At 43.4% G+C, this 27,679-nt stretch overlaps 1 protein-coding gene across 2 annotated transcripts in view; it reads left to right on the forward strand.

Moving 5' to 3' along the window:
- The window catches only part of MAMLD1 (mastermind like domain containing 1), a 145,978-nt gene that overhangs the window by 81,479 nt on the left and 36,820 nt on the right, over positions 1 to 27,679 (forward strand). Inside the window, exons 3-4 of one of the 2 annotated variants that reach the window (XM_087829276.1) lie at positions 11,814 to 11,864; positions 12,830 to 14,509. In XM_087829276.1, coding sequence (XP_087685402.1) covers positions 11,814 to 11,864; positions 12,830 to 14,509 — 1,731 coding nt within the window. The remainder of the gene's footprint in view (positions 1 to 11,813; positions 11,865 to 12,829; positions 14,510 to 27,679) is intronic. The other variant, XM_087829277.1, reaches the window with a different exon arrangement.

Raw genomic sequence — 27,679 nt, forward strand, 5'->3', positions numbered from 1 at the left:
GTTAGCAATTTTTTTAATGATAAGAGATTGGCACTGGCTCAGAAGGGCAATGGGAAATGTTTGTCTTTGCTACTCAGGTGGAAACACACAGGACCCCTGAGGATTTCTCAGTCTCATCACAGCCCCACTGCACTGAGGAGAGCTGGATTTATGGTGTAGCTCTGAGCATTCTGGGTCAAGGCTTGCAGTGCCTATGTGCCTTTCTATTTTGAGGCTCCTCCCCATGGAGCACGCAGCTGTTCACTCCCTTTGCTCCCTCCTCCTCCTCCTGCAGTAAGGGTCCTTTCCTGTTCCAGACACCCAACTAGGGAAGGCCACCTGTCAGAGGTCTTGCCTTCAGATAGATCTCTCATGCCAAGGCTGAGCGCTGTTCAGCTTGCACCACACCACTGGGCTCTGCATCTGGGTCCTACCTGAGTAGCCCAGTTCAGAAAACTGTTGATCAGAAAACCGCAGTCTATTTGAAGGAGGGATGCTGAGAGGGGCAGTTCTATTTGGCACCTGGCTCCTGCTGGCATCTGGGAGCTTGGCGTTGTCTATTTCTGGAATTCCAGAAGCCTATGCTGGCCTTGTCTGCATTTCTGCCTGGCTCTTGCCCCCAGCTTCCTTGACATTAGGCTTAAGGTGACAGGTGTCTGGAGCTTGAACTCCCAAGGGGAGGAGAGTAGTCACTGCTGTACCTTAGGTCAAGGCTCCAGAAGAGCCCAGCTGAGCTGAAGCTCAGACACCACCCTCCTCTAAGATGTGTGCAAACCAGGGGGTCATCCCAGAAGATGTGGGCCTGGGACTCTCCAAACTCTGGGCTGACCTGTGACAGCTGAGGCCTCTTGTTTTTCCTGAAAATTTCCAACTGGAGAGCTCAACGTAACTGACTCCTTGCAGGCAGATATTTGGGTCATAAGCTGCCCATGGAATGCCACGTTCCAGAACTCAGGGTGGGGGAAGCATGTGCTTCTAAGGTCTGGGCTACAGATTTTGATTTCTATAGTCAACATTGAATAATTTTTCCAAGGTCTTCCTTTTTCCCTCTTGCCTCCTTTCCTTCTCCTCCCCTTCCATCCTGCATTTCCCTTCTCCTTCTCATTTCCTGCCTCACCAGATCTCCAATCCCCAAAGTACCTAAGTTAGAAAGGCAGGCAGGAGCCACAGGTTGCTGGACTTGACCACTGGGGGCCCAGACCCAAGGACCAGGTATAGCTGCCACTGCCACTACCTTCCACCCCCAAAACCTCTCTACAAAAACTTAACTTTGTCTGCCTCCCTCCAGTGCTGTGGGGTTCGGTCACTCTCCTGACTCCCCATTTAGAGGTGCTTCTCCATTCAGTTGCTTCCCCAGGCTGCCAGGTCGCATAGCTACTCCTGTGACCCTGAGATCTGCTCTTACACCCTTCTTTCCATGGCTTGGTACCTGATACATAATAAATCCTCATTAAGCAGTGTCTGCTGTTTCTCTTGGCCAGAAATTATCCTAGCTACCCCTTTTGTTGAGCCCAAGAGGCCAAGAACACACAAAGGAGAAAGGGCATGTCCAGGGTCATTGGGCCTGTTAGTAAATTCATTACAGTTTCTGAAAAGTGGTTGTCTCTTTGTCTTGTGCTGGAAATGGGAAGAGAACAAGATAATTTGCAGGAAACCTTTTGCTCCAATGGTTAATTCAAATCTGTAGATGCCAGATGAGCCCTGTCATGAGTCTAAGTGTTCTGAGGGAAAGAGATGAGGAAGAAACAGTCGTTGCCTTCAGAGAGCTGTGTTGTGCAGACAGGAAATGCAGAAGCCTAACATGGCAACCTTGAGGTTGGCCAAAGCACCAGGCTGAGAATAGAAGGGGCAGAAGGTGAGGCCATGAAGGCCTGTGGGAGGTGCGCATACTTTAATTTGCTAAACAACATGAGCATTGCTCAAGAGTATAGAAAGTCTGGACGAGCAAGGCAGATGGGCATTCTGGAGAAGGAGGCACTCTGCTTTCACTGGAACCTGTGTAGTACCTACCACCAAATGCTCAATAATAACAGCTGTCACTAGTGAAGCCGAAACGTGGCACTCGGGAGTACTTATATGCCTTATCCATCTCAGGATTGGTCAACTAACTTGTATAATGGTCTAAATCTTGAGGCTTTTCAGCTCCAAAAATGTTGCCTACCACTCTTGTGAACGGTAGGCCTATGTGGCCCCCTGAAGTGTGAGTAGGGCAATTTGGAAATAACAATTTCCCTGGGGAAAGATGCTCATCTTGTGCTCTAGGGTGGGGGTTGGCAAACTCTGCCCCATAAGCTAAATCTGGCCCACAGCCTGTTTTTATAAATAAAGTTTTATTAGCACACGGCCACACTGAGTTGTTAACATATTGTGTACTACAGAGTTGCAACAAAGGCCACAAGGCCTGAAAAGCCTAAGATATTTACTGTTTGAGCCTTTATAGAAAAATTTTGCCCTCCCCTGATCTAAGTCACTTGGCTTTGGTTCATTTTTTCCAAGGCCATAGTTTTCCCTAATAAATAGGTACTTCACTCTGCGTTGCTTGAAGGAAAATCACAGATCTTCACACCTCCCCAAGTGTTCTGTTTCCTCTCCTCTGTCAAAGCTGGCCCAACCTCTGCTCTGGATCTTGTCCCTTCTCCATAGTCCTTGCCTCTGTAGCTGGTCTTTATTCTTTTTGCAACATCCAATTCTCCCTCTCCCATCTGCATCCAGAGAGACCTTTTACAAACAGATCAGGCCAATCATTCCTCTGTTTAACCCACCAACCAATGGCTTCCCACTGCCAACAACTTAAAATCCACCCCCTTCCCTATGGCCAGCAAAGCCATCTGCAAGCTCACAGATGCTTGCTGGGCTTACTGTGCACCAAGCCCACTGGCCATCTGCCTGCCCTTCCCTGGAACATGCCAAGAGCTCTCCTTAAGGCCTCCTTGCTTATGCCCTCTTGCCTGGAACATTCTGCTCCCAGCCTGTGTTCTGGACTGCATTTAGATGTCTGCTTAAATGTGTCCCCTTCAGAACAGCCTGCTGACCACTCTGTCACATCACTGTTTCTTCATTCCTCTGAAGAATACTGCTCACACTCTGTTCTTATTCTTGTTGTTCACTTACTTTTTGTCCCACTAGAGTTCCAGCTCCTTCATAGTCTGGTTCACCACTTGTTTTCCTAGTTTGTGCTCATTATGGGGGGATTTCTATTCTGAGCCTCCTAGAAAGTCCTGCTTCATATAATTAGAAGTTTTCATCTCTGTAGTAAACAGAAACCCAGTGCAACTCTCTCCACATGTCTCTATTTCTAGAATAAGGTTCAGGCACTGAAGTTGTCTAATGTTAGGCCTGTGCTTGTGGGACAGTGTCAGAAAATCTGAACACTTTCTTGCCTCTTTTTCAAGTCAAGCCTTTGGAGTTTAGAGCAATGAACTTGGCCAATATAAAATACCTCCAGGAAACCAGTCCCCAAACACCAACACCCAACTCTGCTCTCTGACTATATGACTTCAAAAAGCTAAGTGTACAGTAGCTAACTGCTGCCCATTTTTTTTTTTTTTTTTTTGTAGTCACATGACAGCTAAGGAACTTAGAAATGCTCTGCCCTTTCCTGTAGTTAAATCTGACATAAAATTACTTTATTGGTAGCATTTTAACAAATAAAAATCTCCCATGTTTTCACCAGTAATTCAGCTTTAATTTTCCAGGTGAGGAAAAGATAATTATGATTGACTGTAAGGAGACAGTTTTGAGGTTTCTGTAAATAACACATTCAAAGTGAGCCTTCTTCCTCAGCCCCAGTCACTAGAGCTTTTTACAGAAGTATAGAAAGAAACACATATCCTGTTGAAACAGCCCTTGATCATCAGCTCCTCCTCCACTACCACCACAATCATCACCACCTTTACCACTACTACCAACATCACCACCACCACCATCAGACCTCCACCTTTACCATCACCATCACTGCAACCACCACCAACCACTACCATCACCATCACCACCACAATCATCGTTATCACCACCACCAGCGCTACTACCACCATCACTAACTTCAAAACCACCATCACTGCCACCATTTTCACCACTGACACCACCACTACCACCTCTATGGCCATCACCTCCACCATCACCACTACCACCACTATCACCTCTACCCTCACCACTTCTTCTACCTCTACCAGCTCCACCACCCCTCCACTTCCACCACCACTTCATCTACATCATCACCACTTCCTTCACATCTACCATCTCCACCAATGCCACCTTTATCTCTATGACTTCTTCCATCACCACCACCATCACCTGCCTCTGTCACTACCATACCTACCCCACCTCCATTACCACCACCATCACCACTACCTCCATCATCACTACCAACATTACCATCACCACCACCTCTACCACCACCATCATTACTATCACCATCATCTATACTAGCACCATCAGACCACTACCACCAACCACCATCAACATGCACACACACGCACACACACGCACACACACACAAAAGCACAGAAGCAGGGGATATTTTTCAGGTATGAGTCATTCCATGTTGCAGTCACAAAAAGAAACAAATATTTTTAGATTGTCATTATTTTCAATATGCAACCTACTCCTGCTGCTATGTGCTTTGGGGATGTGGAACATCAGCACGTTTGTGGCCAAAATTAAATTAGGATTTATTACAAGAAAGGCCAATATCACTAAGTGCACATCTTTCAAAAAAGATAAGTTTGGATGAGAGATCTTTTACTTCAGAAAAGGGTTTACTGAAGATTTCCTTTCATTGGCAAATTCTTGTTGAATTTTATTATGATTTGATTTACAAAAGTTAGACTTGCACACAGCTGTTCAGGAGTACAGCCAATGAGTAAAGGCAGATCTGCTTTGAATGGCAAATGCTGCTAGATAAACCATGTTAAAGGCTATTTTAGGACCACCAAGAATGTGTTTGCATTTTCATGAGTAGGAAGATAGAGAGTATTTATTTGTTATGTTTGCCATGCCAGGCATTGTGCTCACTTTACATGTATAAGCTCACATGATCTTTATAACAAATTTATGAAGCAGGCCTCATTCTCCTCAATTTGCATAGCATTGTGAATGTATTAAATGCCACTGAACTGTACACTTAAAAAACGTTAATTTACCTCAATTCAAAAAAGAGGACATAAAACATTCCACATTGTATACATATGTTAAATCATCACATTGTACACTTTTAGAAAAATCACATTGTACAACCTAAATATATATGATTTTTGTTTTGTCAATCATACCTCAATTAAGGTGGAAAAAAAAAAAAAAAGGACCAAGACCATGGGGAGATCCTCTCTGGAATGATCTGATGCTTATATGGCATCCTTTCCCAACCTTTGTTTCTACGTCATCAAAGCCCATACAGCTTGGCTCTAAAATCTACTAACAGAAATGGGTACAGACAATTAGTAGATTTTAAAACCAGAATTTGGCAATCAGAAGCTAAAATGTACTTATTCTGTAAGCATGACCTCCTGAATGCACTGGACTAACTAGGGGTCTCTGTATTCTTCTCCCACCTACACAGCTGTCAGGTTTTTCATGAAAGTGAATTTCTGCCATGTGTTAAAGCCTTTTGCCATTTTATTTAGCTCATTGTTGGGCCACAGGAAGGTGCAAAGTCACTTGTGCCTAAGCTTCGAAACTTATCCTTCAAACCTTCCAAGGCCTGGTATCTAATTTTGTTCTTTTAACCTTGTATTTTCTTTCATAAAGAGGGCACCCCAAATCATATAAATTTCAGTTCCCACAAAACAGAAATCTGCACCTGAGTACAGGAGGAGAAGGTACTAAGCTAAGCAATCAGCAACTGTTTTTCTCTTTGCCTCATTTAAACTACTCAAGTTGGTGTCCTAAGATGGAGATGAGTGCCTCCTGGAAAGTCAGGACTGTCATCTTGGTCCTGACCTTGCCATTGCAATCCAATGGGACCTTGCTGTAAGGAGAACTATTGCTGCTATGTTCACCTAGTCAGAAGTAGAAGTCTTAAAGATTTTCTGGGTGGAAAGCCAGAGCTATCCCATATGGTGTGTGATTTCCACACAACTCAAACCACCCTTTCTGCCCTCTTCTTATACAGTAATCCAAGTCTGCTCAGTGGCCCTGGTTCCCCTAACCTCAGCTCTGCCTCCAAATTTCCCCTTCCCCACATGATTTTGGCCTCATCAGCTTAATTCAGGTGAAACACAGATGATACTTTTTGACCTGAGTCCTGTACAGACAGCATTCTCTGGACTAGGAGAATGTCCTTGGCTTTGGCCTTCAGCTTCTATTCCAGCCCCCAGACAACACTCCCTTTATCTTTTTTTTAATATATTTTTATTGATTTCTGAGAGAGGAAGGGAGAGGAGAGAGAGATAGAAACATCAATGATGAGAGAGTCATTGATCTGCTGCCCCCTGCATGATCCCACTGGAGATTGAGCCCACAACCCAGGCATGTGCCCTGACCAGGAATCAAACCATGACCTCCTGGTTCATAGGTCGATGCTCAACCACTGAGCCACGCCAGCCGGGCACCTGTTTTATATAGGCCAGCCTTGCCAAGTCTGTTCAGCCATTTGAAACAGCTTTATTTTTTTTTCTCCCCCAAGTAATCACCTTTATCCCACTAATGATGCTACATAGGAATGTGTTTGGAAACCAGTTCAGGTTTTCTTCCTGTGAAAAGAGGTCGAACTAGGTGACAGAGACACTGGACCATGGACACATGTCTTCCTGGCTCTGGGTCTCACCGGCCCAAACATAAGTGGGAGGAATCAGCCTGTCTCTAGGGGCCTGGCTTTCTGACAGCCCAGGAGTATAAGGTTAGCACTCAAAAAAGGCTTGTTCAATGACAGAATACTTCAAATCTTCTCAGGGGGTGGTACAGTATGAATTAGGAGCTCATTAAATCCGTATGCATCTATAGGTTTAGAGCCATTCTTAGAGATACCAATTCTTCCAACCGGTGTGTTTACATTACAGAAAAGGAACACAGTGCTAGAAAATCCTTCACCCAGACCAGCTTATTTGTGCATTCGTTGGGGCTACTACTCAGCTAGCTCTGCTTAAAGCTTTTCTGAGGCACAAGTCCTCAGGTTGGGGTGAGTCCTGTAGACAGTGTCGGGGAACCTAGAGTGGTGGATGGTGGAAAGCAGCAGAAAGTGGAATTTTAAAGGCAGCACTGCTGGTTGTCAGGTCAGTGTTCACAAGACTAGGCCACTCACCTTCCCCCACCCCCACATGATGCTCATCTTAGTGAATGGGTCCTTATTTGTCAAAGAGCTAACCGAGGCTCATACTGTAGGACAATATGGCACCTTAAGGATCCAGGGCCTGGAGAATAACATCAGTAACAATTACTACTCACAATGTGCACGCCTCAACAATGTTGCGAGGCACACAAGGCAGCTCGAGCACCTATTTTACAGAAGAATAAATTGAGGCTCAGAGAGTAGGAATGACTTGCCCACAGTCATACAGCAAATGGAAGAGCTATGACTTAAATGGAAGTCTTCTGGTGTCTAACCCAGGGTTTTTTCCTCCACCCTACCTGGTCTCTGCCTGTGTCGGGGGCTGAGCATGCAGTCTGCGGGCTCGGGGCAAGCCAGAGGCATCAAGAAATCCCCTATTCGTGGGTTAAGAATCTTGCTCCAAACCATCTGTTAGCAGAGATTCGTTCCTGAGAAAAACATGCCCCTCTTGAAGCCAATCAGCATTCAGGGTTCCCTGCCATTCCCAGGTACCCTGGGATTCTCCAGAGCCTCATGTCTTGCAATTCTGGAAATGCTGAAAATCATTTCTACAGAAAGGTCAGTTTTAGTTTGTGGAGACATTTATCTGAAAAACAAACATGCAAATGACACATGTGCCTACATATAAGCATTTATACTATATACGTGGGTACTAATTTGATCCTGTTCTTTCTCTCTCTGTATCTCTCTCCTATTCTCTCTCTTTCTGCAAACCTAATCCTGATGCATCATTGTCTTATCTCTTCTGGGGCTACCTCCATCATGCTCCATGATGTCTTTATTTCTTTTTTATTTTTAAATATATCTTTATTGATTTCAGAGAGAGGAAAGGAGAGAGAGAGAGAGAGAGAGAGAGAGAGAGAGAGAGAGAGAGAGAGAGAAACATCAATGATGAGATAGTCATTAATTGGCTGCCTCCTGCATGCCCCTGACTGGGGATTGAGCCCGCAACCCGGGCATGAGCCCTGACCGGGAATCAAACCCCGATCTCCTGGATCCTAGGTGAACACTCAACCGCTGGGCCACGCCTAGCCGGGCCCTGATGTCTTTATTTCTTTCTTCTGAGCAAGTTTACTGGGGACCACTTTTGTCTCAGAGGGCTTGAAGTCCAATCTAGTTGGCCAACATCTTGTAGGAAACTCATAGAGGGAATGTGGACCAGTATTGAAGAGAGTTGTTGATAGAATATGGATGCACTTGTGAGAGAGAGAGACTAAGAACCAGCAAGCAGATTGGCCTGAGCTGAACTAGAGCAGGCACTGGTGAGCGAGAAATGGCAGAATAATAAATGATTTCCCCTTTTTTGACAATTTTGTCCAGGGCCTACATGCTCAGTGCCCTCTGGAGAGATAATGTGGCTCACTGAACTCATCTCTCCTGGATACCTTTGGCCTCCTACAGTCTTACCTAGTAGTACCTATACATATTTTTGCTGGCCTTTCACTAACCTCCAGTTAGTGTCCAAAATTAAGTGATTATAACAGCCTGCCCGACTTCTTTGGGAAGAGTGATATATTTATATATATTATATTCTTTATCTCCATATGCCCATTTTATGAGTCTGTACTTTACTCTTATAATCTAGACCCTTTCCAAGAAATATTTGTCCTTTGTGCCATTTTGAACTAAAAGTGTAGAAAAGGGAATACGTGCCATTATGTCATTGTTTAGAGAGAACCAGAAATATTGAGTTTAGAGATGAACTTGGTCCCTATCAGAAGGGTTTCCTTTGTTTACTCATTATTTAAGGGGTGGGGGAGCCATCACATGCTTTCAAATGCATTTTAATGAATGTTTATAAAGTCATGGGGATCACATTGGTGGCTTTGTCTCCCTGATTATGAAATGGGAGTCTTTAAGCATTTGAGGATAGAGATAAAGTCATTCTTTTCTTAAAAATGTCAGAGTACCAGCCCTCCCCTCCCAGTGCCTTCTCCCACACATAACCAAGACAGAGCCTGTGAGGTCTCAGGCTGGAAGCTGGGACACCTGGGGTCTACTGTTGTCATTATACCCTAACTAGTTGTATGACCACAAACAAACCAAGTCCCATTCTGATTTGTGTAAAAAGAGGAGGTTGAGATGTGCTCTCTAGAAATCCTGCCAGTGTCTACTGATTCACTTTTCTTGTAAAAATAGAAAAATTTAAAATCTCGCAGTGAGTGGGCAAGATCATGTGCAATGCATCGCCTGAAGGAAGTAGAGGTTGGCTGGTAGCTGGGACCAATAGCTTCCTGTCATGGAGTCCACAGAGACTGGAAACAGCACATGCATGAAGCTGGAAAGTTTGTTTAGAAGGGCCTGAAAGTTTCGTTGGGGATCTGCCACACTCAGTTCAAAGTTGAGAGGGAAAGTCATTCAGGAGTAGCAAGCTATCTGATACATTTGATCTAAAATGTTGGCCACAGGAGTTAATCAACACCCAGCCCAGGAAGGCAGACCTCAGCCCAGCACCCACTGGTCCAGGTGACTCAGCGAAGGTGTCAGTGTGCACTAAGCATGGGGGACAGCCCAGCCAGCTTCTTGCAATTGAGATGAGTAACAAATCATGGGATTGCACAAGAGGAGGCAATGAGGCAAACCTGTATCTAGGGGGGATATTAACTGGATAATTGATTTCCAAGCCTCACCAATGCCTGCTGAAAATAGATGCATTTAGAGTGAGGCTGGGTAATTCCGTATAAATGCAGTCACCTTCCCCAGCCTTGTTTAGGCTTTGCTGAGGTTATGGCAAGTCAGCGAGGGTGCTGCAGGTTAACTGTTGAAAGCTCTCACCATAAAATCCCAGATGCAAAGCTGCATGGCTTCTAACAGTGTCAAGTCTCCTTTAAGTCTATTGAAAAAGGAGAGCTCAGAAGAAGCTCTCATCTGTTCCTCTTTTGAAACTGCAGCCTCGACTAGTAACCCTGCACACCCAGGGATAGCAAGGACAGCCTGCCTCCTGATTAGTTATGCTCCCAAAGCATTCAATGAGGTGAGCGGCTGTCAAGCTACAGACGTGGCACAGCAAGGGTGGCACCCACTCCAGCAACTGAATCCACCAGCAGTAGGACTGCCATTAACATCCCACTGGGGCACCCTGAGGTCTGTTTTGTCATTGAGGAGCTGGTTGGGTTCCCAAATTGGAACTGAGTGGAAAACATTGGCTTGGGTGCACTGATGGGTGCCTGAAAAGTTGCATGAGAATTGAAACACCTGTCCTTTGCCAGTGGTTTCTAATATTACTTTTAGCATCCAGGGGTCACTCCCTGCTTTCTCCACCTCCTGCCACCTTAGTTCCAACAGGTTAATGGCAGGCCTACAATTAAATGAAAGCTCCAGGAGCACATGAAATCTGCCAGAGATTCCAGGCCACTACTTCTCATAGCCCCTGCACTCCCTTCCTATCTCCCAAACCCCTCTCTCCCCTGCTTAATTCTACATAGACTTCATTGTCATTAAATCTGTCTTGCAGTCCAAGATATTGTGAACAGCACATTGGGCCCAACCGCTGCCATCTCAGAGTCCCTGCAGGGGATCCTATATAAAACCCATACTCAGTCATTCCTTATTGATCCATTTCATACATTTCTATTTTCTATATATTGGATTTCTTTGACCTTTTTGGGAGAATGTAGAAGAGATCAAATTTCAGTTTGGGACCCAGTGACTTGCTTGTGGACTACTCCATATTGATTGAATGACTAGACAGGAAAACATGTGATCTGATCATTTCAAAAGAAAAGGCAAAAAAGTAGGTAAGTCCCCTCACTCAGAGCGGTGGAGCTTCTTCTGTAGGCACGAGGCAGGCACTGTCTTGCCCCCTTGGTGGATTAATGTAATGAGTCAGAAGACAGCTGAGTGGTCATGGAGGGTCCCTGCATCTGCCCTCCAACTGAGCAACTCTGAGCAAGCCCTGGTTCCTCCCTGGGTCTCAGGGCCCCTGTCTTTAATAGGATGGGGTTGGACTCCCAGGGCACTACTAGATCTACTAGGTTCCACAGAATCTGCCCCATTTCACATAAGAGTCAGAGCAGCATCATGAGATGAGGAAAAAAATTATGCTTATTTTACAAATGAAGAAACTGGGGCTCAGAGATATTAAGTGGCAAGACCAAGACCTCCATACATCTGCCTCAGGAGTAGAGTTCTATGCCGCATTGCCTCCACCTGTGCTCTGGGCCAGTGGTTCTCAACTTGGCTGTCCACTTAGAATCATCCAGGGAGCTTTGAAAAACTTCAGATGCCTGGGCACCACTCCAGACGAGATTGAAGCAATTTATTTGTGGTGGAAGATCCCGGGAATCTGGAAGTTTCTAAGTGATTTAGTCTGCCATGAGAGTCATGGCCACTGTTCTGCTAGCAGGTAGCCCCTACACACTTGTTGATCCCCTTATGAACCAAACATGAGGGGACAGTACTGGGTGTTCCAGTAAGACTTCCAAAGCTAAAAGAGCATTTCTTACATGAAAAAAAATGCTTGAAGAGAAATGTATCCGTTAGACTGTTGGCATTTAGGGGATTTTCAAGCCCCTCTCAACTCACTCATATTCTTGCACTTCACTCCATTCCCTTTCCCCTTTACTTGCAGGTCATAGCCATTGACGTGACAGGTACAGATGACTGTATAAAGCTTGAAAGAGTAAGAAATACTACATTACTAATTGCTTTGTTCCAAAAGGTATGCTTTTATAAATGGTAGGCCCCTCCCCCAAGATGCATATCACAGATTGGAGTCTTTTCCTGTTGTCTCACATCTCCCCAACCTGAGGATGCATCTGCAGAGAGGGACTTCTTATTTAGATACCATTATACTTTTTTCCATTGCAAGTCATTCTATTAAAAACAAGCAAGCAATACAAAAATGTAGAGAATAGGAAAGGTATTGCCAGTCCTCCCCAAGAAGTTACTGTTCCAAATGGTTGCTATACATTTTCCCAAGTTATTTTTGTATACTCATAGCAATGCATGTTAGTGCATGTGTGTGTGTGTGTAAAAATAAATGGAACCATGCTACAATGACTGTTCTGCAACTTGCGCTTTCCTCTAAATAGTATATCTTAAACGACTGCTCTAAAGAATACACCCAGAGCTACTTCAGTTCTCTAAAGGCTCTGTTGTATTCCATTTTATCACTGCAGCTTGATGCATTTAACAAACACAAGGAAGCAACCTAAAAGTTCAATGTTTATGTTATGTTTTTTTAAAAATCTGGATATCTGTAGATAAGTGCAAATTGAAAATATCTTAGTTACTTCTAGCTTGCTCTCAAATGCTTGCCTTTGGCAGCACAGTTCATTTAATGTCTTCTGCATAGTTTTGTTGAACTCGCCTTTAAGTGGGCAAAGAATATCATTTGAGTGACTTCCTGTGGTATTTAGTATTACTGATAATATAATGCTTTATTTAAAATGTAACAAAACAGTTTAAATGAAACACAACAACAAAGAAACAAGCATTATGGTTCCAAAGATAAGCTGTATTATAAAGGTTTGACAATTAAAGTCTTGAAACTGAGATATGTTTTATATTGCAAGTGTGCTCTTCATTAGCTTTATTGTGCCAAGCCTTTATAATTCCCCTCCTTCCCCCCTCTCTCTGCCACAGGGAACCATTAAGAGGAGACAGGAAGGGGATAACATCCAGTTTCTAGGCATGGCTGATGGGGGTTACCCTAATAAAATCAAGAGGCTTTGCCTTGAAGATGTCACCCTTTCTGTGGGCCCAGGTACCCATTCCAACATGCCCTGTGCAGAGCTGCAGGTTCGTCCATTGACAATGAACCCTAGCCCTTCAGCTATGGGAGCAGCCAGCCATTCATTACTACTTGAAAATAATTCCATGAATAGCAGCATAGTGGACTCTCCATTTGTGGTACCACAGAATGCAGAAATGGGACTCAAAGGGCCTATTGTTCCTTACTACGACAAAACCAACAACATGATGGCTGTGGAGCAAGACCAGGAACTTCAGGATCTGCTAGAGGAGCTAACAGAGATTCAAGGCCCTTCTCCAAATGAACTAGATCTTGAGAAGATACTGGGGAGCAAGCCAGAAGAACCACCAGTCTTAGATCATTCTCAGGCAACCCTGAGCACAACTCGAAAACCTTCAGCTCAGATGCCACGCTTGGAGAGCCTTGGTTCCAGTAAGGAGTTTACTTCTGGTTGCAGCCAGGTCACTGGCATATCACTTCAAATCCTGCCCTCCTCTGCAGGGATCAGCTATGCTATTCCTTCCACCAGTAAACAGATGGTCACACCTAGTTCTGTGACAACACAGGCCAAGAGCCAGGTCCAGGCTATGCTCCCACTCCCAGTGCCTCAGTGGCATCATGCCCACCAGCTGAAGGTGTTAGCGGCCAGCAAGCAGGCATCTGCTATGAAGCAGCAAGGCCCTACCTCCAGTTGGTCTAGCCTGACCCCTTCAGGCCTCTCCCCACCTTACTGCCCAGTGCCATCACCACACCCACTACCACCTTTCAGCCCACAGAGCTTCATGGTATCCTGCATGTCATCCAGCAATCTTCCGGGGAGTACTCTCCAAGGCTCTCCCAATGCCTTACTCTCAAGCATGGTGTCCAGTAGCAGTGTTGCCCTTGGGTCCACCATCTCCTATGCTCCCGAGAAGCTCCCCAGTCCAGCTCTCAATCAGCAGCAGCAATTCAGCCCACAGAACTCCATTCTCACCAGCCTAGTGTCCTCTACCATTAAAAGCCCTCAAGGCCACCTGATGTCTGCTCTGCCCACCAGCAATCCGGGGCCCTCCCCACCCTACCACCCAGAGAAGCTTTCCAGCCCAGGCTTGCCGCAGCAGTCCTTCACTCCACAGTGTTCCCTGATCCAGAGCCTCACTCCCAGCAGTAATCCACTAAGCCAGCAGCAGCAGCACCAGCAAACAAATGCCATCGTCAAGCCCATGGCCACCAACTCATCCAAGACCCTGAGCATGATCATGCAGCAGGGGCTGGCCAGCTCCAGACCAGGAGCCCCAGAGCCATTTACTTTTGGCAACACCAAGCCCTTGTCACATTTCATTTCTGAACCAGGCCCCCAGAAGATATCCTCCATGCCTGCCACCTCTAGGCAGCCTTCTCTGCTCCACTATCTGCAGCAGCCTATGCTGATGCAGGCCTCTTCTGCCACTGCCTCCTCTAGGGCCATGGCCACCTTGCAACTGCAGCAGCAGCCTGACCATTCTTCATTCCTTCTGCAGCAGATGATGCAGCAGCCCCAGCGCTTTCAGAGATCAACAGCCTCAGAGTCCATGCCTCCTCTGCCCAGACAGGTAAGACAGTTTTATATCTGGTTGGGTTCCTTGGTTTTGGAAGTAAAAACCATGTCCCGTGCTATTCATACCTGACTTTGGAGTCAATTCCAAGCTCTGGTCCTCCCTGAGACTAGACTTGACTCTGGAAAAGTCAACTGAAGCCAGCTAATTCTGCCTGGTTGAAGCACAGAATTAATGAGACCAATGTTATGGTTTCATTTCCTGTGCAGGAAGAAAACTGCACCCACAGGTGCTGCCAGGAGCAGGAGCCAGGGATGACAAGTCACAATTGTAAATAACTGCCTTCTCCTTTATTGGGTCATGGAGCATGTTCCCTAGCACAGAACCAGTGAAGGCTTTGTAGGATGCAAGAAAATTGCACTGAAACATTTAAATCTTGTCCCTGATGGCATAAGTCTAAACATTAAGCCTTCTAGAAATGCCACAGTAGACTTCTGCTGAGCAGCTCCAGTGTGCTATTTGCCACTGCGCTGGATGCTAAAGCGGGCCCTAAATGGAAATGACAGATACATGTAAGGTAGTTACTCTTACCGTCTCCATTTTACACACAAAGAAACAGAGGCTCAGATTGCTGAAATGACTTGCTCAGAGTCACACAGTTAGTAGGGCAGAGCATGAACTTGAACCCAAGCAGTCTTGCTCCAGAGCCTGTGCTTTTCTCCAAATTACTGTGACTTCTCTTTCCCTCAGCTTCTACAGTCTTACCACTTATTAATTCAGCTGATTCTCCTTAGGTGGTGTAAATCACAGTTCCCACTTTTCATTGTTCAGATCTATGCCTGTATTAATTATCTATTGTCATGTACCAAATTACCCCAAAACATCTACTTAAAACAACACACATATATTACCTCATGGTTTCTGTGGGTGGGAATCCTAGCAAAGCTTAACTGGGTCTTCTGGCTTCAAGTCTTTCTTGAGGACTGTAGTCATCTCAAGGCTCAGCTGAGAAGGATCTACTTCCAAGCTCACTGCCATGGCTATTGTCAAGAAGCAGTTCCTTGAAGGTTGTTGGACTGAAGCCTCATTTCTTCGTAAGCCATTGGCCAGAGGCGCCTCCCATGGTTCCTTGCCATGGGTTCCTCTTCATAGAACATCTCACAGTATGGTAGCTAGCTTCATCTGAGTGAGCAAGACAGAAGTATGCCAACAAAAGAAGCAGGGGAAGTGCCAGGAAGTAAGAAGTTGCAGTTGTTATAACCTGGTCTTGAAAGTGACATCCCATCACTTTTGCTGTATTCTGTTCATTAGATGCAAGTGTGAGGGTGTGAATACCAGGAGGCAGGGACCACTGATGTCTGCCAGAATACTATGCCATGGTCCCTCCTTCCCATTGCTCTTATCCCTGCCCACGTTCAGGCCCTCTTGATTCTTTGTCTGAACTCGTTCAGTTGACTCTTAGGTTGGTTTCCCCTAATCATCCATCCATTGCTCTAAGCATTGCATTGTTCCAACAGAGACCTGATCATGTTTCATACATGCTCAGAAATTTCCAGAGGCCTTTAACCTGTCTCCATCTACTTTCTTAGCAATGTCCATTGGGCCCTGCCTGGCACTTCATTTCAATAACCCAGAATTTTTGTTTATTTGTTTCTTTTTTGTTGATTTCAGAGAGGAAGGAAGAAAGAGAGAGAGATAGGAACATCAGTGATGAGAAAGAATCATTAATTGGCTGCCTCCCACATGCCCTATACCAAGGATCGAGCCCATGACCCCTGCATGTGCCCTAACAGGGAAATGAACCATGACTTCCAGGTTCATAGGTTGACACTGAACCACTGAGCAACACTGGCCAGGAATATAACCCAGAAGTGCTTGCAGCTCCGGGCCACTCTACGTTCTTGGCCTCAACTCCTGCTCTTCCCTGTGCCTCGCCTTCCCTTTCTACCTTTTCTTTCCTATCCCACTCTTACTGTTTCCTAAGGCTCAGGCACCCCTCTAGGAAGCTCTTCCCTGACTTGCCTTGGTACTTCTCTCTCCCATTCTGCCTCCCTCTTCTGTAGAAAAGCCAAGGAAGAGATAGCTATAAAGTGTTTGGCCAGGGATCTGGCCCAAGGGAAACACCTGCTGGGCTGCCCTCTTTCCTGAAGTCCCTGGATGAACGTGACTCTGGCAGCCCCTGAAGGACAGAGACTATGCCTTTTTCATCCAGGTCTCATGAAGATAACCAAACAGAGTGCTCCACCACAGGGAATTGATCCACCACAGGGAATAGATACATACAGCAAGCAGAGCTTCCGTGAGGGTGGCCAGGATGAACTGCAGGCCTTTGTCCACAGTTCAGGAGCACTTTGGTTTGATTTTGTTATAGGCTTGTTGCCATGTATTTTCATGAACTTCTGCAGCTGGCTCAGTGGAGAGTCAGTATCAGCACTGGAACTCTTACCCTAGCAAGCAAGATCCTCATCCTGGATATGTGTCACCATCTAACATTGTTAGCCTTTTGGTTTTTTCATGTCTTCAATGGAGTACATTGTAACCTGACTGTGTTGCCTCAGAGCTGGTTCAAAGGGAGAATTCTTAATGAGTGGGGTTATAAAAATCACACCCAACCAATTACCTAGGTGGAGCTGGAGAAACTGTTCAGAAGAAAGACCTAGCAGCCAAGCTCCCTTAACCTAGGAAGAGCTCAGGCGGTTTCCACCAGCAGAAGCACAGGGCTGGATTCCCTGAATGAGATGTCTTGCTGCCAAGAACTGCCTTCCCAACCAGCGCCAGCCAGTGCCCACAGGCCAGCCATGCAACCCAGTACTTCACCTGCCTTTTCTCATTTTAATCCTCAGAGTAAGGTGCTGTTATCATTCCCTTTAAAACTGAGAAAATTTAGGCACAGAGAAGTCACCAGTTACCCACAATCGCACAGCAAGTCAGGACCAGAGCAGAAAGTCTCACTACAGAGCCCACACTCATAACCTCATGCACAAGGCACTGCCTCCAGAGGCTGGGCATGATGATAGGTTGTTAGAGGATTAAATGTGTTAATACATATAAAATACTTCAAACTGGGCCTGGCACAAAGTACCTGGCAACAAAGCTTTACTATAACTATGACTCTTAATTCCTGGCCCTGAGCCTCCAAATCTGTTTTCTGGAGGCTAAGATGTGACTATCAAAACTGGTGCTGTGTCAGGACAGAATATGCACAGCACTCTCCAGACTCCATGCCCACTATGAGATTGTGAGGAGCTGTGGAGTCTACTAACCTTATGGGCTCTTCCTGTTCTAGTCCCTGCCACACATAGATCATTCCAGGCCAGGTGGAAAAGGAAAGCGATCTATTTTTGTTCAGCTGGCTGGGATTTCCTCTTCATTCTTTCTGGAGCTTTTTCACGCTCTCATTCTACCCCTCTACACTGCACCCTGTTCTGTCCATGGCATTCTTCTAGCCAAAATGCACTGAGGAGGCCTCCAAGCTGGGCACATGAACAGCTCTGTTGTTCCTTCTTGTGGCCTTTCCCTATTCACTTTAAAGCCTAAGAACTCAGCCCGGGTCAGTCTTCCAGGGTCGAGAAAAAAAGAAAGGAAGAGGAAAGTGAGGCAAGAGCTAGGTCACCCATGCAAGGACAGACAGCAGCCCTAGTGGTGGGGAAGGACACGCTTCTTGCTTCCAGCATGATGAAGTTGTCAAGTTCTACTGATGGCTATATTGAACCCCAGCAGACACTCCTTGCTGACTACATGGCGCTGACTAGCTCATTGATCTTCCATGGATGCTGGTGGTCACTGCAGGAGGACTGGGCATTCATTTTGATCCAGATATTAAATTTTTTAAAAGTGTAGTTTCTAAATCAAATCATGAGTAAGCAGAAATGCCAAATTCAGCTGTCTATAGAAGCCCATTCTTATTTGCAGACTAGTATTTCTAATCGTAAGCAATTACATTTTATCAGTTGAATGAATGATCCAATTTCAGTGGACCATTTGCTGGCACTGAAGGTAAAAGGCAAATGCTGACTTTAGGACAACAGTTTAGCATGGTGGTTTAAGAAAGAGCACTGGAGGCAGACAGAACTGGGGTTCAAGTCCAGGTACCAACACTGACTGGGCTGTGTGCCAAGAGTAATGCCACTTATCACCTTGATCTTCAGGTGCACACGTGGACAGGAATCATTCCCATCTTTAAGGGCATTAAATGACAAAGCAGACACTAAATTGAAATTGCTTACACCCCTGCCCTGCACACACCATGTGCTCATTCAGGGCTGCTGCAAGCTCCTGGTCTTGGGTCTGAGATCCCTGGGTTCAGATATATATCCAAATTCAGGACATCTGGGACTTTAGAAAGGTAACATGGTGCATATACAAAAAATCACACAACCCTCCTGTGGAAACTGTGCAGCTTTTTATTATTTTTGAAAAGAAATATGAATATTTACCTAAGTCCAGGTCAAATTTTGTCACCAAAATTACAAAAATAAAATAAGCTTTCAGAGCTTTTTGGACATGAAATTACAGATACTGGATGTGGACTTGGGATTACTAAGGAAAGGGCTCTCTTCAGAGTTGGAACACCCAGCTCTGGTGTGTTGGATTTTAATAACCCCATGTCTTCTCCCTGTATTGCCCACCCTGCTTCAGAGGCTGGATGATTTCTCTCTGTTTTTAATCATTAGGGCAAAATGAATTTTAACTTAATGCTCCTTCACCCTGAAGACTATTGGAGATAACTTAATGTACTAGAAAAACCCAACAATTGGTGTTAGAACTTCAATTTTACCATCAGCCAAATTTACCATTGGAAAAACTAAACTCAAAATACTGAAACAGAGAGGAAACCACAAGCTGTGGGTTGTTGATAGCTCCAAACAGGGTACTCAAGGCCAGTCACAAACAGCATCTGACATTGGCCTGCACCAGCAACGCTACAAAAAGACTGAGAGTCCTAGCAGATCTACCTAATACATAGAAACAAACCCAAATAGGCAGCAAAAATGGGGAGACAAAAAAACAAAACATAACAAGCCCCAAATGAAAAAACAAGAGAATTCTCCAGAAGAAGAGCTAAATGAAATGGAGATAAGCAATGTATCAGGTATAGAGTTCAGAATAATGATTGTAAGGATGATGAGAAAAGATAGGGAAACTATGAAGGAAATTAAGAATAATATAGCAGAAATAAAGAATACATTGGAAGGAATGAACAGCAGATTAATGGAAGATGAGGACTGGATCAGCAAATTAGAAGACAGGGTAGAAAAAAAATCGCTCAATCAGAGATTCAAAAAGGAAAAACAATTAAAAAACAAGAGGACAGTTTAAAGGAGCTGTGGGACAACATGAAACTTAACAATATTAGCACCATATGAGTTCTAGGAGAGGAAGGAGAGGAAGAGAATAAGCAAGGGATAAAGAATCTAAAGAAATAATGTCAGAAGACTTCCCTAACCTCGTGAAAGAAAAAGTCACACAAGTTCAGGAGGCATAGAAAGTCCCAAGCAAGAAGAACCAAAAGAAGCCCACACATAGACACATCATAATTAAAATGCCAAAAATTCAAGACAAAGAGAGAATCTTAAAGGCAGCAAGAGAAAAAGAATCTGTTACCTACAAAGGAGCTCCCATAAGGCTCTCAGCTGAATTCTCATCAGAAACTACAGGCTAGAAGGGAATGGCATGAAGTTTTCAAGGTAATGCAAAACAAAGATCTGAAACCAAGACTACTCCGTCCAGCAGGCTATCATTCAAAATAAATGGTGAAATAAAGAGCTGTCCATACAAAAAAAGGCTAAAAAACTTATCACCACCAAACCAACATTGCAAGAAATATTGAAGGGACTGCTATAATAAGAAGTAGAAATAGAGAGAAACGTAGGCAAAAAGAATTGAAATGGCAATAAATGAGTACCTGTCAATAATAACTTTAAATATAAATGGATTAAATGTTCCAATCAAAGGACATAAGGTAGCTGAATGGATAATAAAACTTGACCCAAATATATGCTGTCTATGAGACACCCACCTCAGAACAAAAGACTCACACAGGACGAAACTGAAAGGATGGAAAAAAAATTTCCATGCAAATGGAAATGAAAAAAAAGCTTGAGTAGCAATACCCATATCTGACATAATGGACTTCAAAATGAAGACCATAAAGAGAGACAAGAACGGTCACTACATAATACTAAAAGGATTGATCCAACAAGAAGCTATAACCCTGATAAACATATATGTGTCCAATATAGGAACACTTAATTTATAAAAAAAAAAAAAAAAACACAAACAAACAAAAAAACTTATGGAGGACTTTAAGGGAGAGATTGACAACAATACAGTCATAGTAGGGGACTTTAACACCCCATCAACTTCACTGGATAGGTCTTAGAGACAAAAAATCAACAAGGAAACAGTGATCCTAAATGACACACTAGATCAGATGGATTTAATTGACATTTACAGAACATTCTACCCGAAAGCTGCAGAATATACATTCTTTTCAAGTGCACACAGGACATTCTCATAGACCACATGTTAGGACACAAAACAATTCCCTAACAAGTTCAAGAAGATTGAAATCATATCAAGCATCTTCCCAGATTCCAATGGCATGAAATTAGAAATCAACTACAATAAAAACACTAAAAAACATTTGAACACAAGGAGGCTAAGTAGCATGATATTAAACAATGATTGGGTTACCAAAGAGATCAAGGAAGAAATAAAAAATTCTTGGAAATAAATGAAAATGAACACACAACAACCAAAAATCAATGGGACACAATGAAAGCAGTCCTGAGAGGGAAGTTCATAACACTACAGGCCTACCAAAAAAACAAAAACAAAAAACTTCTAATAAACTGTTTATAACTTAAAGACTTAGAAAGAGAACAACAAGAAAAGAATAGTGAAAGTAGAAGGAAGGAAATAATAAAGATCAGAGCAGAAATTAATGACATAGAGACTAAAAAAACAGTACAAAAGATCAATAAAACCAAGAGGTGGTTCTTTGAAAAGATAAACAAGATTGATGAACTTTTATCCAGACTCATCAAGAAACAAAGAGAGAGGACCCAAATAAACAAAATCAGAAATGAAGGTGAAGTAACAACTGACCAAACAAAAATACAAAGGATTGTATGAAAATACTATGAACATCTAAATGCCACCAAGCTGGACAATCTGGATGAAAAAGACAAATTCCTGGAAAAATACAACCCTCCAAAACTCAGTCAGGAAGAGTCAGAAAACCTGAATGGATTGATAACTACCGATGAAGTTGAAGCAGTAAATCAAAAAACTCCCAGCACACAAAAGCCTTGGTCTGGACGGCTTCACGGGAGTTTTACCATACATTCAAAGAACTAACACTTATCCTCCTCAACGTATTCCAAAAATCTAAGAGAAAGGAAAACTTCCAAACTCTTTTTATGAAGCCAACATTAGTCTAATTCCAAAAAGAAAGAGAATTACAGGCCAATAACTCTGATGAACATAGATGTTAAAATCTTCAACAAAATATTAGGAAATCGGATCCAGCAATATATTAAAAAGATCATACTTCATGACCAAGTGGGATTTATTCCAGGGAGGCAAAGAAGGTACAATATTCACAAATCAATAAATGTGATGCATCACGTAAACAAATTGAAAAGCAAAAATCACATGATCATAGCAATAGATGCAGAAAAAGCATTTGACAAAAATCCAACAGCCATTTTTGATAAAAACTCTCAGCAAAGTGGGAATAGAGGAACCTTAACATACTAAAGGCCATGTACGACAAACCTATAGCCGACATCATACTCAATGGGCAAAAACTAAAACCATTTCCACTAAAACCAGGAACAAGACAGGGGTGTCCACTTTCACAACGCTTATTCAACATAATCCTGGAAGTCCTAGTCATGACAATCAGACAAGAAGAAAAAATAAAAGGCGTCCAAATTGGAAAAGAGGAAGTAAAACTGTCATTATTTGCAGATGACATGATATTGTACATAGGAAATCCTAAAGACTCCCTCAAAAAACTACTAGATTTAATAAATGAATTTGGCAAGGTAGCAGGATACAAAAGTAACACCCAGAAATTGATGGCATTTTTATACAACAATAATGAACTCTCAGAAAGAGAAACTAAAAAGACAATTCCATTTGCCATTGCAACAAAAAATTAATATACTCAGGAATAAACTTAACCAAGGAGGTAAAAGACCTGTACTCAGAAAACTATAGGACACTGTAAAAACAGATAGAGGAAGATATAAACAAGTGGAAGAATATACCGTATTCATGGATTGGAAGAAATAACATCATTTAAATGTTCATAGTACCCAAAGCAATCTATAAATTCAATGCAATCCCTATTAAAATACCAATGGCATATTTCACAGATCTAGAACAAACACTTTTAAAATTTATATGGAACCAAAAAAGACCACAAATAGCCACAGAAATCTTGAGAAAGAAGAACAAAGCTGGAGGGATCACAATACCAGATGTCCAGTTATACTACAAAGCCAGTGCAATCAAAATAGCCTGGTACTGTCACAGAACAGACATAGAGATCAGTGGACCAGAACAGAGAACCCAGACATTGACCGAAGCCATTATGATCAGTTAATATCTGACAAAAGAGTCAAGAGCATACAATGGAGTAAAGACAGTCTCTTCAATAAGTGGTGCTGGGAAAATTGGACAGCTATATGCAAAAAAATGAAACTAGATCAGCAACTTACTCCATACACAAGAATAAATACAAAATGGATAAAAGACTTAAATGTAAGTAGCGAAGCCATAAAAATCCTGGAAGAAACCAGAGACAGTAAAGTCACAGACATCTCACATAGTGGAATTTTCACTGATACATCTCCTAGGGCAAGAGAAACAAAAGAAAAAAATAAATAAATGGGACTACATCAAACTAAAAAGCTTCTGCACAGCAAAATAAATCAGCCTCAAAATACAAAGGAACTCCACGGTGTGGGAGAATATATTTGCCAAGGATGCATCTGATAAGGGGCTATTTTCCAAAGGGTACAAAGAACTCAAAAAGAGAAAGACAAACAATCCAATTAAAAACTGAGCAAAGGACCTGAACAGGCACTTCTCCAAAGAAGACATACAGATGGTCAAGAGACATGAAAAAAAATTCTCAGTGTCATGAGTGAGATGCAAATTAAAACCACAATGAGGTATCACTTCACACCTGTCAGAATGGCTAACATCAACAAATGACACTTGCTGGGAAGGATGTGGAGAAAAGGGCACCCTAGTCCACTGCTGGTGGGAATGCAGACTGGTCCAGCCACTCTGGAAAACAGCATGGAGTTTCCTCAAAAAATTAAAAATGGAACTGCCTTTTGACCCAGTGATCCAACTTCTAGGAATATATCCTAAGATCTGAAACACTAATCAGAAAGAATATATGCATCCCTATGTTCATAGCAGTGCAATTTACAATAGCTAAGATCTGGAAACAGCCCAAGTTCCCATCAGTAGATGAGTGGATAAAAAGCTATGGGACATATACACCACGGAATACTACGCAGCTGTAAAGAAGGACCTCATACCCTTTGGGACAGTATGGACGGACCTGGAGAATATTATCCTAAGTGAAATAAGCCAGGCAGAGAAAGACAAACGTCACATGATCTCACTTATATGTGGACTCTAAACTTAATAAACTGATGAACAAAATAGATTCAGTGACATGGAAGCATGGAACAGACTGACGAATCTCAGAAGGAAGGTGGGCATCGATAGGTGGGTGGGTGGGGAGAGATTAACCAAAGAATATATATGCATATATGCATAACCCATAGACACAGACAATAGTATGGGGAAGACCTGGGGGTGGGGCTGATGAGGGGTGGAGGGATGTAATGGGTGGCAAAAAAGGGGACAACTGTAATTTTCAACAATAAAGATAAATTTTTTTAAAAATCATTATATATATGTATATGTATACATACATATACATATATGCACACACACACACACACACACACTGAAACAGGTCTATCAAGGAGATGAGAGTTGTGCTCTGGAAGAGTGGAAGTAGCAAGAGGCAGCCAGAGCTGAGAGTGTAGCATCTTGGGGAGGAGAGAAGGGGAGTGTGGCCAGTTGGAATAAGAACAAAAAGGCCTGTAGTCTGATCCTTGAGGCAGGCCAAGACACAGGAGGAAGTGGAGTGGGGGTGCAGCTGCAGAGAAACAGACCAAAGAGGGTCATGATATTGCTTGGTCAGATTTTGATAAAGGCAAAAGAAGGCAACAAAGCCTTCCTTGATGGCCCAGGCAGCTTTACTCAGTGGTTGAGCATCAACCTATAATCCAGGAGATCACAGTTAGATTCCTGGTGAGGGCATATGCCCAGGTTGCTGGGTTAAACTCTAGTGAGGGTGATGCAGAAGGCAGCTGATCAATGATTCTCTCATCATTGATGTTTCTCTCTCCCTCTCCCTTCCACTCTCTCTGAAATCAATAAAAACATTATCAAAAAAAAAAAAAAAAGAAAGCCTTTCTTGGGCAAGGCTAAACTTGGCCCTTCCCACGTTTACTGTACATTCTAACTTGAACATAAGTCTCCCCTCTCCTTAGCATAGGCAGCTATGAACACCCAGCAATTGTGGAGATGATGGATGAATCTAGAGGGGTTGCCATCTTCCCTCTTCTAGGTCTGGGCCTTTGATGGGCATCTGGGAAGCTTGGTCTGAGGTGGGGCCTTGGGGAAGCCCTCTTGCTGCCCTCACTCATAGGTTCCTCTTGTCCCTGGCAAACTGAGCACTCCAAAGTGCAGCACTACCAACACCCAGGGCTGAAGGGAGCTAGCACAGGGCAGGTGACACCGAAGCTTTTAGTCTTTGGCCTTTGACAGGGCACAGGCCCTGGTGGCTGGGATTGAGGCTGGGTTCAAGAGAGCCCAGGTTTTGGATTACTTGATTCCAAATCCCAGCTCTGCCTCATTCTCATTTGGCAAGCTGTTTACCCTCTTAGGGCTTCAGTCTCCCCATCGGTAAAATGGAGATACTAGTATACTTATCTAATGGGGTTGCTGGGAGGATTAAATGAGATGAGGTAGAAGTGCTTGCATAGGGCCTTGCACACAATAATACTTCATCAGTGTTAGCTGCTACTATATAAAGAAAGTTCCTGAAACTCAGAACACCAGTAACCCAGTGTAATGGGTTTAGACTGCCTCAGTGCAGAGGTTCCTCTTTGGCTCCCAGGGGTGGGTGGTGACTTACAGAGGAGAGGCGGGGGAGTGCCCTCCCAGGGTGTCAGGGACAACACTTGTCAGATGGCTGAGAGGAAACCAATTGGCAAACACAAGTTGGTGACCCCAGAAAGGAGAAGAGCTTCCAGGAGTCATATGGGTGCTGCCCATCCTGTGTGGATACTGAGTAACAAATAGACCCCAGGATGACTTTAGGTGGACAGAGAGAAGGGTAAGAAGAAACCCAATTCTACCTGCAGACAGCTTGGCCCCAACCCTACTCCTTGCAGCAGGCTGAGGGCTACCTGTGGTTTCTAGATCCAGAGAGAGGGCCCACTGCTGATAGGCAAAGAGAGCAAATGGTAAGGAGAGTACAGGCCAGCCTTGTTGGCTGCCCAGCACCAGTGCTGCTAGGAACACTGATTTTGCTTGGTCATTGGCATTGGGGAATTGGTGTTTCTAACCTGCATTGTTTTTTGTGGGAGTTTTTTGGTTTGGTTGGCTTTTTTTTTCTTTTTTTTTGAGCATTGCTGAAACTGGGTCCCAGATGGATATCATAGCATGCAGAGCACCCATGCTGAACCTTTAGGGAGGCCTTGCCCTCTCTCCTCTCCCTCCTCTTCACCACTCAATCCTACCCCCAAAGCCTCCAAAGAGAACCTTTGTAGAAACTCAAGATTCCTTTTTGTTTGGGTTTCTAAGGCTGGAGACTCACCTGCTCAGTAGAGCAGAACTTTTAATTACTGCTGTCTCAATTAGCACAGCAAATTAAATTATTTTCATTTGAGCTGTGACCTCTCATTGAAAACAAAAATGATAAAACCAAATTACTTAGAGCAAGACAATCCTTTAATCTTGTCAAAATTACATCAGCTCCGTTTACCACTGGAGAGTCAGGAGTGATGGCAGCCAGTGAGCCTTCTCCTTTTTTCAAAATTGTTCATTGACATTTAAAAGTAAGTGACCATTTTCTTGCCAAAATATTCGACTCCCAGGATCAGATTTTGCACATATTGTCAAGAACATGCCTGTGGCCTTGGACTTGCAAGTCCCTTCTCTGATTTCCCTTAGTTCTCTTGTTTTGAGGGCAAGAGTTGTGGGAGAGCAATACTGCTCCCCATTTTATGATAAAAGTTTCTTTGCTTTTATCTTTTACTAATTCTGGTGAGGAGCATCACAAATTTTATTACAAAGGTTAGTTCTGCTGAAATACAAGAGTAGAGGCCTCTGGAGAAAGCTCTGTACTGCACTAAGGAAGGAAGGTGGGGAGGACAAGTCAGGTTTCAAAGAGCTCATGGATCCTGTCCTAGTGGGGTCTTGCCCTGCTCACATCTTCTCTACCAGATATGACAATATTTTACTGAATAAGCAACTTTATTTTGTACTTAAGCACTATTGTACATACAAGCTTAGTTTTTCCTTTCTTTCTAAATGGGCCTCAAAGAACTATTTAGTTTGGAGAAACTTTTTTAGCTGCTCAGGGAAGAAATATAATTAGACACAGTATAACATATTTTGAAAATTTAGGGCCCAGTGCCTCAGTGTTGAACAAGTTTTGTTTTAACCACTCTGAATTGCTAGGAAATGAAACTCCATAGGCTATTGAATTTGGGAAATACAGGCTCAGCGCTTGGTACTAATGTTACCAAGAATTAGATTTTTGTTGTTTCTTTTTGGTTTCTGAGAAACATTAATGATCCTCCACCTCAATGGTATGTTCTTTTTTCAAAAAGCAGAAATTTAAAAAGAATTTCTTGTCAAATGCTAATCCTTTAAAAATCAACCTTTTTTTTCTGTCAATAGTTGAAGAACAGGTAAGATGACACATTGCAATGAAGCAACGTTACTTTTTGGCCCTGGAGTACCCATCACTCAGTGAGGTCAACACCAAAATTTATGGGGATGTAAAAATTTCTCCAGTACAGATGCCTGAATAATACAGATCAGTCCATATATTTTTATAATTGTTTAGTAATTGATTTATGGAAGCTGAAAAGGCAACCTTTTTCAGAGGCC

This window comes from Miniopterus natalensis, chromosome X, assembly GCF_054644295.1.
Source record: "Miniopterus natalensis isolate mMinNat1 chromosome X, mMinNat1.hap1, whole genome shotgun sequence".
NCBI lineage: Eukaryota > Metazoa > Chordata > Mammalia > Chiroptera > Miniopteridae > Miniopterus > Miniopterus natalensis.